This window comes from Halictus rubicundus, chromosome 18 (genome assembly GCF_050948215.1).
Source record: "Halictus rubicundus isolate RS-2024b chromosome 18, iyHalRubi1_principal, whole genome shotgun sequence".
NCBI lineage: Eukaryota > Metazoa > Arthropoda > Insecta > Hymenoptera > Halictidae > Halictus > Halictus rubicundus.
This window is the reverse complement of record NC_135166.1, coordinates 2949669-2965894: the sequence shown is the minus strand read 5'-3', so window position 1 is coordinate 2965894 and position 16226 is coordinate 2949669. Positions and strand designations below refer to the sequence as shown.

Genomic DNA, 16226 nt, shown 5'->3' with positions numbered 1-16226 from the left:
ACGTCGCGGAATTATCCCCACTACCGCGGGGGGTATACCCGACGGAACACGCCAATTTGCGCGGCTCTAATAATCTGATCAGAATAAACGAATCTCCGGGATATCGATTATTTATTCTTATAATTGTACATAGAAGTTCTCCTTTAGATCAATTTGTTTGCAAATATTTCTAAATCTACCGTCGGTATTAAAGTTATGAACTAGTACTGCGTGATTGTAATTGATATTGCTGTTAGTGGTAAAGAAACTTGTTAATAAACGCCACCCAACCGTTTGGCCTTGTAAAAAGCGATGATCTCTTCGTCGATTTCCGGATCGCCTGTCAGAGGAAGCGAGTTTTCGAAACTGCCGTTATTATTACCCGACTTCTGATGGAGGTCCTCCTTAGCTTCGCTTCTCGCGCTCGATTTTTCCGCTCGGTCAGCCGTGAAGCTGCAAACACTCGACTTTCTACCGCTTCTTTTGCTCTTGTTACTCTCCATTTCGCGATTAGAAAAACAAACATTGCTTCTGGCCGACTGTGCCGGCATACCTTTCTGCTCGTTGCAAACGCTGGCTACCTCCAGCGGTTCTACCAGTCTCCGTGAACTTGCAGCATCATCGCGTCGATCGTCGTTTTGCAAATGACTGCGGGAGAACCTGGAGGACATCGGATAACCCCCAGTGTCATTTTCAGGCTTAGGCACTTCTTCGCCGGTATCAAAATTCTCCGCGTTCCATCGATGCTTCTGAATCGAATCGTCCGCGAATTTAGAAAAATCACAATTTTGAGTAGGTGAATTCCATTTCGGAATTTGACTGTTTAGAACTTGAGCAGACTCGATCCTGGACAATTCTGAGGTCAGCGATGATTTTACTTCATTTCGAGGCACATTGAAGCGGAACATCTTCTCATAAAATGGAACCGATTGGTCACTTTCGTCCATAGAGTCTTTAATATTTTTACTGCTGGGGCCTCTGTCATTTTCTTCGGTAATTAGAACGTCCGATAGTTCATTGTGCTTGGGTCGAACAATTTTGGCCTTCGACTTTTTAATTTCGCTGTTTCTAATTTGTTTCTTCTCGGATTTACAAACTGGTTGCTGCACTTCTTCTGGATCGATTGATTTACTCTTGTTTTCCGATGAATTGTCTAAAGTTACGTTGACGATGTTGCATCTGAACAACTCCGGATTGTCCAGGGAAATGTGTTTATTCGTTTGTTCAAGAGAATTTTTCAGATTTCTAACGTTCGCTGTGTTGTTAGCGAGAAAGTTAGCGCGGTCACTCACACCGTCTCTGTTACAATTGCTTTTACCTTCGTTAATAACCGTCTGCTGTGAATTAACGTGACTTTGAAGAGTAGGCTTGCAATCCTTCAATCTCTTTTTGTGGTTTCTGCGATTAGTCGAATTTATTTTGTCCCCGGGAACACTAGTAGATGATGAATCAACGCTCATTTTCGTGTTTTCTACAGTCGTTAATTGATTTTCTGAAAGTGTTGTTGGTCGATTTCCATTATCTGTGTCCTCCACGAGTTGTGCAGCTGCTGAAATTGAATCTACTGTTAGTTCAATAAAATGACATGAGAATTTCTTGGGTTGCTTTAAAATTACATCGTCTATCATAGTCATTGACTTCCGGGTTCAATTTAAATTCTTCTGAATAATGATTTAGCCTTCTTGATTTGTCGGTCAATTGCAAGTTCCCATCGTCAGGCAATCCTAAATTATAAATTAGTTATGTGAATAAGAAAAATTAACACAAGTAAGTACTGAATTCATTGAAAGGACCTTCCTTTACACAGTTCTGCCTTTTCTCCTTTTCCTTGTTCAGCAGGTCGATTAACAGTGCTATGTTCATCTCAGGAAGTTATCGATTAAAAAAGAAATTTTATAAAAATGATGAACAAAATTTGGCGGTTAGGATACAAATTTCCTTGTCCCTCTGGAAAACCAAGTCTTTGTAATACTCCAATTTTTTCAAACAGCTTTTCGGGTCTCTGCTCAACTCGAAAATTCTTCTGAAACTATCGAAGCAGTATTCGATACTTTTCGGATTGTAATCCCACGAAATTTTAACGCTGGAGTCCAAAAAATTTCTGATTTGAGCGTCCAACTTCCATTTGTCCTCAGCTGTAAGTTCCTGGGAGCACTACGTTCGAAAACAATAACGAAATAAAAAATTGACTAGAAGAATACAGATATTTTGTACAAGAAAGACACTGCAAAATATACAGTTTGCCCGGTCATGGCTCTGATTTGCTCTTTCAGTTTCTCGTTCTCCAACTTCAGCAACGCGTTCTCGCTTCGAATGCTCGTTTGCAGAACTAATTTCACGTCGTTCCTGATCAACGCCACTCTTTGCGCGAATCTGCACGTGGAAACTGTCTCCTGGCAACAATGAAAATTCAAATGTTGCTACCGATCACCAGGGAGTAGATCAGTTCACTTTACCTCTAGGTTCGAAGACACGGCACTCAAATTAGCCAACATGGCGGTCATACAGTTTCCGCCTAAGCTGTCTCTCAGGATCGATGTCAAATACGAATTTCTAAAAGTACATTTACAAGTAATTCACATATTATTGAAATTTAATTAATTCTCAAGATTTGCATTAAAGTTACATCTTATACCAAAACAGTACAGAAAATTGTCTGACTGTCTAAAAGTCTCAAAAATAAATAATTTAAACTGCAATATAGAATAACAGAATTAATATTTGAATGTGGCACACGAAGCTACATCTTATGGTAGAACAGTACAGTAAATTTTCTAACTGTGAGAAAATTAACAATTTAAATTGCCACAGGTCGACAGGTACTCCAAGATAGCAGCTAAGGGTCAAAGGTCTGCAGCGCATAAAGCAACGAGAAATGAGCCCGTCGATATTCTGGAATACTATAGAGCGAGGTAGAGCACCTGTACGGAATGTGACTGACGCTCTCCTGACCCAGACACACTATGACTTGCTCCAGGTAATGTAGGCTCAGGTTAATGTGCTTCGCCTCGGCCAGGATGGTGCCGCTTATCGAGCATTTGTAGACCCGCTCGGACCTATAGAAAATTCCATGCTGAAAAATCGCGTACCGTTACAAAATTTGCCGTCGGAGCCGAGAAAGCAAGCAAGAGAGAGAGAGAGAGAGAGAGAGAGAGACAGAGAGAGAGAGAGAGAGACGCGACGGAACGCGCTTCGGTTGGGAAAAATGGCCGTAGACAAGTGGGTCGAACGGCAACGATGATGTAACTGGCAACAAGTTTGCCAGAAGAATGCGGGATGCTGGCGTGTGCACGCTTGTCAGCGAATCTATTTCCTTAACGCGACACCAGAAGTCAACGCCTGATTAAAGTCAGCTTCGGTATCGCGAGCTGTCATTGGACGACAGTTGCAGGAAAGAGATTGCGTGAAACACGCGTGCCCTAATCGTATTAGATTTCTAGGAAAATCACGCACTTCTATTCGCCTTTTACCCTAACCCTTTGCGGACGAGGATTTCTTTCAGTGCTTAAAATAATTTTTTTAGACGAATTGTATCAAACTAATAATGGGGAAAATGCCACTTTAGAAATTAAAGGTCGACGATGTCGACTCTACTTGTAATTGTTTGTGCTGCTTTCTTTTTCATTTAGCAATGCGAAGAGTAACTTATTTAACCCCGTTGCGATCCTCAGGTGAGTCGCATATTAGAAATAATATTAAAAATCATTTTTCTTGACTCTTTCCCGAGTCTGAAGTCACCCATCACAATTGTACAATCACAAATAATTGTACAATCGTAATATTATTGATGGACGAAATTAATTGACGCCTGACTGTGACGTTATGCCGTGGCAGTCTGTACAGCGGGTTGTCTGCACTTAGGGGTCAATCATTTTCTAGAAGGCGAGTTTACAGAGTAAATATACAAGATTCTCTAGAGTGATTAAATCTACCGAGTGGACTGTAATTATGGTGAGTTAAAAAATCCTGAAGTCATAATTCAGCTCGGTACGGTTATTACAACTGTTCTTTTTTAACTGACTGTAGTTTTCGAATTTCAGGTTGGTAACGCAGTGTATCCTTTCGGTACTGGTATCCTTGTACCTTCAGTGGATAAGAGAATCGTTGATACAAACCCGGCTAGGTCTACCAGGTGTACTTTCGCTCGTTTATAGTGATCAGCGCCGAACTCCTTCATCGAGACCACGATGGTAAAGATGCAGTGCGATCTTGATGACTGGGGGTTCATCGGGGTTTCTGTGGTGACTCTGCAACAGTATTTTTCAGAAGGAAATCAATAACTTTCCATTTCAGGAAGCCAAACTCAAATGAAGAATTGACTAATGCATACAGCACTTTACAATTCACTGTGTTTGCAATTCGTTATGTTGCACACTAAATCTGGGCTTTACTGTTAATATTTACTATTTACTGAATCTCTAATTGGTCTATAAACTAAGAAAGTTATGGTGACTTTATGAAGAGGTAAGCAAAGTACACCATAGAACTAAGTAGAAATTTTGTTCTTTCTTTAATCGTACGAGTTGTAGATGGTATATTGACAAATCTTTGAACTCATTTTTTAAATTTTACTGTCTCAGTTTCGTTACAAATGCATCAAATTCGCAGTCTAGTCGAAAATCGTAGTCCTACACGATCTATGTCACAGCACGGACCCGAGGATCGGGCTCGGATCAACACTTCGCTGTAGAATGGTAATTTTGCGAAACCTTTGGGGATAGGCAAGTAAAATTTGTGGTGTAATCATCGACTCACCGATTACTGTCGCCCACCAAAAGCAGTTCAAAAGCGTCCTCTAGAGACCCGACACCATGAAAGCTGAGGTTCTTCAAATGCAGCTGGCCGTTTTCGTCTTCCTGTATGGTGACTCGGCTGAAACGTATCGGGAAATCATTAAAATGACTTGTGTCTCGAAGGAAGGGTCTAGTCAGCAATCGCTTGGGACTCCCGTGTAACAGATGCGATCAGAAAGTTCGCGCATTGCGTAAAACGTATCCCCGACTGATTAATCGAACTTCCGCTGTCAGCGGCCAGGAAAATGCTGATTAATTGACTTTCTTGGAAAAATATTCCCGTCGAAACGAGGCGGCCTCGGCGGCGGCGAATCAATTGAACGCGTTAGGTAATACGATAAACAAGATAAGAATCTTTGCTATGAATTTTCCCGTGTTTGCGCGCGAAACAAGGGGTTCCGAACAGAGAAAGAATTCCTTTAATCGCTCGAGGTGAAACTGGATGCCCGGAGTTCCGCGTTTGTGTAATGAAATCGGGATTGTCAAGCGACTAGTACTATACATGGGGTACTTGTTCAATCATTACAGGACTATGGTTGTCATTCGTCTAGCTCCGTGCCGCGGCATGGCGGCCGCTGTCTTGGGAAGCAGCGAGGAAAGCGTGGAAACGGTGTATTATCGTTATTCAAAATAAAAAGTAATGGTCATTTGTCAAAGGAATTCACCCCAAAATTGTTTACAACGAAGGTAATTGTTGTTAAAGCTTTTTTTTTTACATCAACACCTTCTGTACATCGAGAAAAGAGAAAGTTTGAAAGGAGGCATGTGTCGCAGACAAATAGTTATCGAGATATAAGCTGTTGAAGTTTTTGCAAAATTTTATTGTGTTGAGGTATATGTATAGACAAAAGCCGCCTACTATTACAGTCCACCTGAGCATGAAAGCTAGATGGAAAAACAGGGTAACCGAATTTCTGCCGACGGAATTTGTTTACCCTGTTTTTGTGTCTCGCGTTTATGGACCCTCAGCGGCTGACCTGCGTAGTATAATCTGGCCCTAACACGTCCGTCGAAGCGACGCGTTCAAAATCGCAGTATTATTTTGACCATGGTCGGAGTAACATCATCTCGTTCGCTGTCACGATTTTATAAAGTGTGTTGTGCAGTTCAGTGATTGTGGTCCGATTATTCGAACGTGTTCGCGTGTGTCAGTAATAGCGTGCAGTGGATTCGACGGAGGAATAGGTGATTCTGAAAAATTTGTAAGTACTTTACATTAGTATTTAATAACATTTTACAATATAAAATACTTTCTATACACTCTGTACAAGACGGTTAATTGTTGTTTGCTCTCGTTCTACGCTTTCACTCCACCAATTGTATTCTGAGAGAAATTAAATTACAGCCTAATCGTAAAGTAATAGAACGTGAAATTGGTGCACACGGGGAACACGTAATTATTTTGATATACTTTAAAACAATTTCTTTTACTTGAAATTGTTCGCTTTATATTTCTTCGTAAAATAATGAACGATTCGAATGTTGCCTTTCTACATGTGTCTAGCAGGTGGTTAATAATTTTGTTGTAAAGACAGGTTGCTGGAACGTTCGAGAATGATTTCATCCGAATGAGGAATGAGAGAAGCTCGACCTTGACCTCGGAGAAGGAAATTCAGAAGTACAAAAAGATCGGGCTACCGCCTCGGATGGGTCGATTTGTCTGCGACGAAAGTTCAGCGACAAGAAACAAGGAAGGAATAAAGGTGAGGCCAGTTGCACCTCGGAATCATGGTTGATCGTTCGGCCATAGCCTAACTGGGCCGGTGGTTTCCCTTAAAGGTGGTAAGCGGCCAGTTTCCTTTTTTCATCTCCCCTTGCCGAACGAAATCGGCGAGTATCCGCGTCCGCGAACCTCGAGGGGCCGCCATTTACGTCACGAGAACTTACGGTAAATCTTCCAATCTCGTAACCGCGTACTCTCGTTGCCGCCTATCGAGCAGGTCGTAGCCGTTCTCGTTGTAAATCTCCAGAAAAGCCACTTCGATGGTGTACAGGTTCTCCGGCCGCTGCGCGGAGATTTAAGGACGTGTACGGTTACTATACTTCTCCGCCCAGATACAGAGAATCACCGACCTTTTGAATGACGTTGAACAGGTACTGCAGACTCCTCGGTATGATGCCCCGGTCGTCGATGTTCCTCTGATTACCGATTATCGAGTGCGTCTTCCCGCTGGCTGTCTGTCGAATTTAATTAACGGATAGGTACTGCCACAGAGTAACGAGCCTAGAAGCATCAATAAATTAAACCAGTTTTTCCAGTACAAAAAAATAGTTTAATACGAAATCGTTTACAACATATCTCGAGGTACTTGAACAAATTTTTTCGTATTTTTCCGATCCAAAATGGCGGCGCTACTGCTTACCGAACTTAATACGTTATATTCTTGACATCTATGGTCTACATTCAGAGCAGCGTAGCCATTTTGAATCGAAAAAATATTTAAAAAATTTGCTCAAGTACCTTGAGGTGTGTTGTAAACAATGCGTCAATTCGATTGTATGTTAAATGATTTTTTTATACTGAAAAAAATTGTTCGATTTATTGACGATTCCAGTCAATTTACATTGCGTACGTAAAAATAGATTTGGAAGATTTGTACCTGGCCGTACGCGAAAATGGTCCCGTTGTAGCCGTCGAGAGCGCTATAATAAAAATCGCGCACGTGAATGAGCGATCGGGGACCATGTTGTTTCTCGCTAATTAACGAACGGCACCGTTTCCTTTTACCTTTCCATAACCGGCCGTGCCACGTCCTCGAAGATGTCCTCCTGCGTCGCGGATTCCTCGAACACTCGGAAGAAACTGAAAGTTTCGGATGTCTCGCGGATGATAACAGGAATACCTCGCGGATAGAGATCGATGATTCGGATAGCTCACGAGTAATTCCATGACTCCGGACGATGGTCGGGATAGTCCTTCGTTTTTTGCGACGGCGAGACAAGGATCAAGAAGTCCTCCTCGAGATTCTCTTTGGGACGATGATGCACCGTGTAATTCTGCAAATATATGTCGCATTCTCTCGGTCACCGAGCGATTTCTCTGTCGGCGTGTACGTGTCGCAACAAGGTGTATACGAGGCATACCACTGCAGCCTTCCGGTTCTTTTCCGGTCTTAATCTCGCGTAGACTTTAATCGCGTTCTTAACCATTTTTTTTCGTTCGTCTAACCTGTTCACCTACTATGCAGAACGAGCTCGCGGTTAATAATCGACGACAGACGATCGATTATCGCCGCTTTCGAAATAAATGGTTCGTGTTCCATCAATGACACGAGATTTCTAAATCACGAGTGGTAATTGCTCGCCTGAGCATCGACCCGATGAAATCACCGCGATAATATTTACCGTATTCTATTTGCTCGTTACGTACACAGGCGATCGAGGCGAACTAGGTGATTTATAATTACTGGTGCATGACTACTTTTTCGAGGTCCCTGTTTCACCTCTATAGAAACACGTGTCTGATAAACGAGCCCGAATCTTCCCGTGTAATCTCTACTGCACGAGAATTATTTATTTTTACACGTACATTTTTAGTACACGTGTGTACTGAAATGTACGTTCGTGAAATAGACAAACAAACGTTAACCTGGTAAATTCTATGTAGCAGAAAAACAAAAATGGAAGCCAGGGAAAACACGTGAAATCGACTATCCGATTTCACGTGCGCGCATACGTCAGTGTCGCCAGATCAGGGGAAATGACTCGAATCGAGGGGAAAAAGTTACCCCCTCTCTGCCGGTACCGGGTGAGTCACGTGACATTCGGACGCACGCGCGACAGGGACGAAGCGCGTCACGTGACCGCGGCGCAAGCGTGGGGGAAGGGCGTCGTGGAAGGGGAAGGGTAAAGAGTGGGAGACGAGTCTTAATCTGGCGATACTATATCTATAGTACATTAGACGAAATATGATACATTAGATGAAACGTAAAACAAAGAAATATCAGTACAATCCGTAAACATAATAATATTCTCTTCAAGTTATTAAATTTAACTGGGGTTCGATGATCCGTATCGAACATTGCAAACTTTCGGGATCCCAACCCGATCCCGAGTAAATTTCCCGACTCGACCCGAACCTGAAATTTCGGATGCCCGTATACCCCTAATTACTAGTCCTAATTACTAGTTATTCCCGTTTCCTTGATGCTCCCATTTCATTCTAAAATTGTAAATATTTATTCCATACAATCGGTTAATTTGTCCCCCGACGGTCACGGAGTGTGCAGTGAAAGTGAGCACCGAAAGAGGGTTAAGAAATGGAATGGTCATAGAGCACGCGAAACAACCTAGACACCGTAATCTTCCCGCGGTTCCTCCCTCTGGAGTAGAATCTCGATAGCTCGAGCGTGTCGCATTGCATTGCATCGCATCGCATCGCGCGGTTCGATTGATCGATCCACCCCGTGCGCTTTGGAGGAAGAGCGGATGCGTAGGAGAAGCGAGAGGTCGCGGTCGCCTAGGCGACGACGTCGTCGTCGTCGCGACGTCGGCGCAGTGCGTCGCCGTGTTGGGAGAGCCGCGCCGGGTCGTCGGTCTACACGATGGCAGGCCAGTGTCCCGACTTTTCTCGGCTTTCGCGTAGTTCGTTGTGCCATCGTCGCGTTCTTCGACGTGATCCCGACGGCGTCGTCGCGGTCAGACGCTAGAGCGTCGCGGTGACGAAGGACGCCCCCCAGCGTCGAGGGGAACACACCGACCGAACGAAAAAAAAAAAACAAAAAAAAAAAAAAAAGAAAAGAATAATCGTCGCGGCACGTAACGATCGATCCCGGTGAACCTGTCGCCGGTTTGATCGTTGGTCGCCGTCGACGATCAGTCGCGTCGCGCTCGCATTCGCGAGGGGCACATCTCTCCACCCCCGGCACCAGTGTGAACCGGTGACTTTGTCGTCGTGACCAACGCCTATCTACGTTGCTACCATTCCCCGTGGATACCGTTCGAGGATCCCTCGGACCCAAGGACCGTTCGCGATCCCTCTGGATATTGTTTGAACAGGCTCCACGAACCTGGACACACACTCGCCTAGACGACATGCCCGCCAATCTAGGGAACAACGCCGCGTGAGAAGCTGCCGGGACATGTGCCTTTTGGTCTTCTATTGATCGGCGCGTCCCGACGCGGCGGCCACCGGATCCTGACGTTTCGGGATCGTGGGCTACGACGCTCGGTAACGTATCACAAATCGCACGAGAGAAGAGACGCTCTCTCTCTCTCTCCCGTTCTCTCTGAATCCCTCTCTGACCCGGCGCGATTCGTTTCGCCGTTCGGTCGATCGATAGTCCCGATTCCAGTTCCGCCACCGTCGCCTTGAACGTATTTCATTTTTCATTGGGTCAATGCACTTTGCGTGACCCTGCACCGAGAACCACTATTCGCACGTCGACTTTGCCCCCCTCTGTCGAACGCGCGTGCCACCGCTTTATTTTCGGAGTGCCGCGCACTTCGATTATTTACGTGTACACGGTAAAACATACCGCACGCAATTTGTCGCGGACGAGGAGTACGGCTAAGCTTCCGACTCATGTCCGTGGAAACGTTCATTGGCTCTAACTCTTGCTCCTCCAAGGACGTCTCGAGTTGTTTCATTTTGAAACAACCTAACACTGCCAAGGGATCGAACATTCCGTGTTAGGGTAATTGGAGCAGTCGAAGCAGCGTTGAAGATTAGTACGAGGACATTATTATTCCGATATTAATCATTTCGACCCGATTGTTGCTGCTTCAATTGAACACAGAGGACACCGCGTTCAACCTCGGACAAAAGAGAAACACTTGAAAACTCGAAACGTTCTTGGGAAAGAAAGAGTAAATCCTCGTTGCGACGTAGAACGCGTATAAACAAAGGTCTAATCTCAAAAGAAAAATTAGATCGTAGCAATGATGACTTATGCATCGACCTACTATACTTACACCGACAGTTCTCGCAACTTTCAAGACTGAACTGTCCAAACAGAATTTTCTCGGCTCTTTATGCCCGCCATGGACAATAGTCATAGTTCGGAACGACATTTATCGAGTTCGGAACAAATCCTCGCCGAGTTCTTTCCGCGAATTGATTATACAGCGAATTCTCGATATATGTCTATATGTTACGTTTCCTCGGCGTCTCGCGGTAGCGGGGATAACTCCGCGACGTTTATCGTCCAGGCCTCGGCGACATATACAGAGAAATCACTGTACGTTCCGTCTCATCGTTGCTTGTAGATCGAAGACATTATAGATCTCGTCCGGCGGGGATCGATCCGGCGATCAAGATTCAAGCCGGCGAGGTATACGCGGAATCCGAGAGGTCAAACGTCCGGACTTCTGGACACGAACGGTGGAAAGGATCGCGATCTCTTCGAGCTATAATGCCTAAGGGGGGAATTACCGGAATTACGTAACGATGATCGACGGTTTCCTAATTCGCAGCTGCAACGATTCTGCCGGTTCGATACGTCGCCGCGTCGCGAGCCGGCCGGTCTGATGCTTTCAGGATCAGGGTCGCGGGAAGATTCTATTTTCTCCGAGGGCAGCCAAATATATTCGTACGAGCGCTAATAAGAGCCGAGAGAGAGAGAGAGAGAGAGAGAGAGAGAGAGAGAGAGAGAGAGAGAGAGAGAGAGAGAGAGAGAGAGAGAGAGAGAGAGAGAGAGAGAGAGAGAGAGAGAGAGAGAGAGAGAGAGAGAGAGAGAGAGAGAGAGAGAGAGAGAGAGAGAGAGAGAGAGAGTCACGTTCGAATGCATAATGTGCCGGTGACGTGACAGACTGTAGAAGTTCTGTACGGGGCGGGGGGATGGAGGGAGGGAGGAGAGCGGAGAGGAATCTATGTCAATGACTACGAGGACTGGAATCGACACCGGTGACCCCATGGGACCCTCGGTTATTATACCCGTCCACTACGTTGACACATTTTCCGTTTTCTTAACAATTTCTAGTTTATTTCACTCGTCTCTCTGTTTCTCCTCCGATATAATGATTCGGTGGATTGAACGCTGGGATATTTTAGCATGATGTACTACAGGTGAAAGATGGACACTCTTCTGGTCGAAAATACCGCTAATTAGAGTAAAAGCATCTGTTGAGAATGAATCTGTTACATATTTGAAGACTCCGAGACTCTTTCGGCATTTATAGAACAGAAATTATTTATGGAACAAGTTTGGCCGCTTCACGGTGTACCCGTTATATTATTGCAAAGATGTCAGTACAGTTTTCATTCGGTTACAGTGAACTCTCGATATACGTCAACAACACGGCCAGCGTCTCCCGAGGTTCGCGGCCTCTCACGGTGTATACCCTGCAGTAGTGGGGATAATTCCGCGACGTTTATCACCCAGGCCTCGGCGACATATACGGAGAAATCGCTGTACTTTTCGAACAGACCTCGTACAGCGTTCATACACTGTTCGGACGGTCTGCATCGAACGAATTAACGTCCGCGGGCAAACATGAAGATCTCCAAGTTTCTCGAGGAAAGTCGGCGATCCATCATCATGCGCGTCGAGCCGGCGTTTATCGGCAAGACAAGTGGCCGCTCATAAACAATCTTGGGCCTCGCCCCTCCCAATTAGTCAACGAGATAATTCGAAAGACGATTTGATCTGCAGGGCGGAGGGGGGGAAAAAGGGTGTACTCGCGCACACCGGAGTCGCGATATCGTCGCGCGAATACGAATCGGCACGGTGCGCCTCGGAGTCCAGGTTACCCGGAGAAAGTCGTAAATTTAGAACTCGAGAGCGGGGCGATTTAAACCGACGCTTAGCGGGGCCAGCGCCGACGTCCGAGCAACGATTATAGTCGTTACATCAATCGGCCCGAGCGAATGGACGTATAATCTCGGTAATAAGGATCGGTTCCTGGGGCAGAGTCGGTACGTTTCCGCGGCGGTTTCACGATCTCGGCGATCGCGCGATCATCCACCTTCCCGCGCGGATTCCTCGTTCCGCTCGCGGGCGAGTAGAAGACGGAAAAACCGCTCGGCGGAAGATGTTTATATTTCTCCGCGGTCGCGATACGCGCCCGGGGAAGGTGGATCGCTCGTTAGAAGCTAGTAAAAGCGACCGCGAACCGCTTTGAAGGCTAACCCATTCCGTCTGGAAACCTCGTTACGTTTAATTCGTCACGGGCAATTAAGAGCCGGGCAAGAGTTACGCGGCTCGCCCGCGAGTCGCTCGCGTTCGTCGCAGACCGTCCGAATCGCGGCGAAAAAAATTGGCAAATCGGACAGGAAACGACCGTCGCTCTTCCCGACATTTGGAAAACGATCAGGATTCTCTTCGGTCGTTTTTCCCCGGAACCCTTTGCCGATCGTTCCGATCTAGACGTTCCGCAATTCTGTCGTATACGTAACGATCGTAAACGCTGTCGCGTCGGTAATTGCTTCCTTTATGACATGAAACGGGACGTGAAGCCGGCGGTTACGATTTTCTCGATCGCCGAGGGAGGGAAGGATTCTGAAAAAAATAATGATCGACTGTAATTAGAGGGTGCAATCGCTCCGCGTATATCTCTGGCGTAGTTCTCCGGCTTTCTCGAGAAAATTAAATCCCGCTTATGCGTCTAAATGATCTACCGGCAGTAAAGCGGACGAGATCCCATAAAACGTCGACGTTATTACAACCCGATCCGACCGGTGTAAATCAATTGAACTCGAAACAAGTTAATCGGGCAATGAGAGAGAGAGAGAGAGACAGAGAGAGAGAGAGAGAGAGAGAGGGAGAGCAATCGGAGGATGTGTTACCGGCGTGTTATACGATTAATTAAATATCTCCGTTGCGCGAACGTGAAATCTTCGGAATTAGATAACCGAGTCGAGATCAGGGTGAAAAACGATCGATCGTGTGTTGTTGAAACTGGGCCGCGCCGGAGCAAATCGAATTCTACCTGGGGTGTATGTATATGTAACGTCGAGGTGTAACGGGAGAATCCAGTTGAACGTGAAATAAGTTAATTGGATAATCGGGACGGCGATGGGAAGAGAGGCCAGAGTCAAGCACGCGTGACATGAAAGTGTTAATGAATCGGGTTACGTAACGAGACGCGGCGACCAGAAAGCCCCGCGAAGTCGCCGAGACGAGTGGGTGGACAAGATAAGGAAGTTCCTGTCGGCGCTTTCTCCACCCGCCGACACTTTCGGTTCGAAAGGATGCCGGTGTCTTCATTATACTCTAACCGCTGGAACAACGCGATTAAACCTATCAACCAGACGGTACGTTCTTGCGGTTATCGCGATTGTTCGCCGGTTACCTGCGCCGGCCTCTCAATCGACAATTTTCATTAGCGATACAGCGATCTCCATTGGTCGCGTCTTTCTTTCGGCTGACAAATCGGTTCTGATAGTCGTCAGCCTGACCTTTCCGCCAGGCCGATCTTCAGGGTCTGGATGTTGACGAAAAGTAAGGCAGTTGAGCGAAAATTCTTCATTTCTTTTTTTAATAAATTTCTTTCAAATTTAATAAATATTTTTACAATCTCGTATTGTATCTATTCGTTTTTGTTATACGTGCCTAAAGTCCACAGTCTAGTGGTGGCAATTTGCTTTCTTGAAAAACTAGGGTGTAAGGGACCCATTTACTGTGGGGGTGCCAATTGCTGTGCCTCTATTAATTACATTATTTTGGAAGCCCAGAGAATATTAAAAAAGAGATATTAAGTTCGTTACCTTAAAATCAGTTGCTTGTTATACATCTCTTTTTCAATATTCTTTATGCTTGAAAAATATGTACAATTAATATAGGCGCAGTAATTGACACCCCCAGATTAATTAGGTCCCTTACCCTAGATTGAATTTGGATTGCGCGCGTTAATCGAAAACGAATCGAACTTTTGGAACAACTTGATACACATTTATTTCATTTCTGTTCCTTGCGATCGGTTTAGAGAATTTCTATTTCGCACGAAGATTCGCAGTCCATTTAACATTTAATTTCAACCTCGTCTACGGTTTGGTTGTTGGAATGATTTAAGAAATATTAATATCGGGGACACTTACGTGGAAAGGACTTGCAGCAGAGGATTGTTAGAGTCATAAATAAATGATTAACTGTAGTAAATTATTTCGTGGAGTAACACGTCGACGGTCGTGACGAACTATCGAACGAGCGACCTCAAACTTGCGGTGCGCGCATCGATCGGTTTCAGGGGCGTGAAGCAACCGGCAGCCGTCGAAGTTCCTCAAGTTCAGGCGTATTGTTTTTCGGAGGAATTCCCGATACTCGTCGGCCGCGTGTGACTTTCTAAATATGCGTGGCAACACGTTGAGCAATGGGAATGTGAAAATCCCGGCGAGAATTTAACCTTTTCACCGAGCGTGAATCGCTGATCTTCAATCGCTCGCTCTTGTTCGCGAAAAATCGCCGGAGATTAATAACCGTGCACGCATAGTCGTCGTGGGGACTATAACGAGGCACTCCGTACTCTACAATTACCCGAACTCTACACGACTCGGGAGTATTTATTAAATTATTCTAATAACTGAAATTGTACAAAAGAGAAGCTCAAATGTACAAAATTCAAAATGAGAAAAGTCTGAGGTAAAGCATGAAGCAGAAGTTGAATAAAACTGTACAGTAAAGTCTCGATCTAAGCCGAACGGAGCTACACGATCTTAGTCAGCTCGTCCATCCCCTCCACTGGGGGACATACAGTTGCAAAACTTCTTTATTTTTCATTATTTCTTTATGGGACTTTCGCCAACTTATTTCTGGAATTTTTCTGATTAAAATGACACTAAACACTATTTAATTTAAGCTGTATTTAGTGGTTTAATTGAGACGGTGCGCTTTCGGCCAGGCGGGGTCCGTGTTTACAAACGCTGACCTTTTCTACGTTCGCGGTCACAGGAATACAGTAGCCCTGCACGATCTATGTCACAGCAGGGACCCTACATCAAGACTTTACCGTATCACATGTTTTAATCGTCTATCGCATCATTCCGCGGGAAACAAATGCAAGTAAAAAGAGATCTCAGCATTCTGAAAAGAGATCTCTGCAAGAAGAGCAGAATTATGCAATTAAAATCTGTACGGTGAGCGAATCTTTTCGCGATCGACTGCACGCGCCACAGCCGCCAAGAGGTTTCGAGCATCGATAATCGATGAAGTTCCCAGAACGAGGGGAGTTCGACAACTCCTGTCCCGCGCAGATGCAGAATCCGTGCTACGTGGACTGGCTTCTAACCCAAATGATAAACAGCGCATTGCGAGGAGGCCCGCTGACATTTTCAAATGTCAGTGACTACCTACACGGGTTCTACACGTAGGCTCGTGCCCGTTGCCATTGTATCGGTGGATCGGCCGCCGACAATGGTAGAAGGACACCATTGTCCCAGCGCAGTCTGTATTCTTGCTCGGGCACGAGTCTCCCGATCGCTCCTTCGGTCTGATTCGTTGTTGACCGAAGGACGTGCGACGCGAAACTTGGACACGGGTCCGGGTATTAGGCTGGAAAGAATCCAGGGGCACCGGAAGT

At 45.4% G+C, this 16226-nt stretch overlaps 2 protein-coding genes across 2 annotated transcripts in view; one reads left to right on the top strand and one right to left on the bottom strand.

Moving 5' to 3' along the window:
* Positions 1-94: 94 nt before the first annotated feature.
* Positions 95-7922, bottom strand: LOC143363016 (uncharacterized). Its single transcript, XM_076803592.1, has 15 exons — positions 7857-7922; positions 7651-7769; positions 7501-7575; positions 7373-7415; positions 6846-6950; positions 6660-6778; positions 4735-4851; positions 4095-4226; positions 2901-3035; positions 2436-2532; positions 2217-2372; positions 1911-2133; positions 1755-1832; positions 1596-1703; positions 95-1528 (listed from the first exon to the last, which is right to left on the bottom strand). The coding sequence occupies exons 1-15, from the start codon at positions 7920-7922 to the stop codon at positions 252-254; spliced, it is 2850 nt and encodes a 949-aa protein (XP_076659707.1). The 3' UTR covers positions 95-251.
* Positions 7923-9728: 1806 nt separating this feature from the next.
* Daam (disheveled-associated activator of morphogenesis-like protein) overlaps positions 9729-16226 on the top strand; it is a 98251-nt gene continuing 91753 nt past the window's right edge. The window contains exon 1 of the mRNA XM_076803275.1: positions 9729-9942. The gene's annotated coding sequence lies outside the window, so the exon portion shown is untranslated. The remainder of the gene's footprint in view (positions 9943-16226) is intronic.

Excerpts from the sequence above, each read along its gene's own strand:
- LOC143363016 (XM_076803592.1), bottom strand. The coding sequence starts at position 7,922 with ATGGTTAAGAACGCGATTAAAGTCTACGCGAGATTAAGACCGGAAAAG. Across the intron at positions 4,852-6,659 it reads ACGAGATTGGAAGATTTACC|CCGAGTCACCATACAGGAAG; the intron begins GTAAGTTCTCGT and ends GATACGTTTCAG. Across the intron at positions 2,373-2,435 it reads CCGTGTCTTCGAACCTAGAG|GAGACAGTTTCCACGTGCAG; the intron begins GTAAAGTGAACT and ends CATTGTTGCCAG.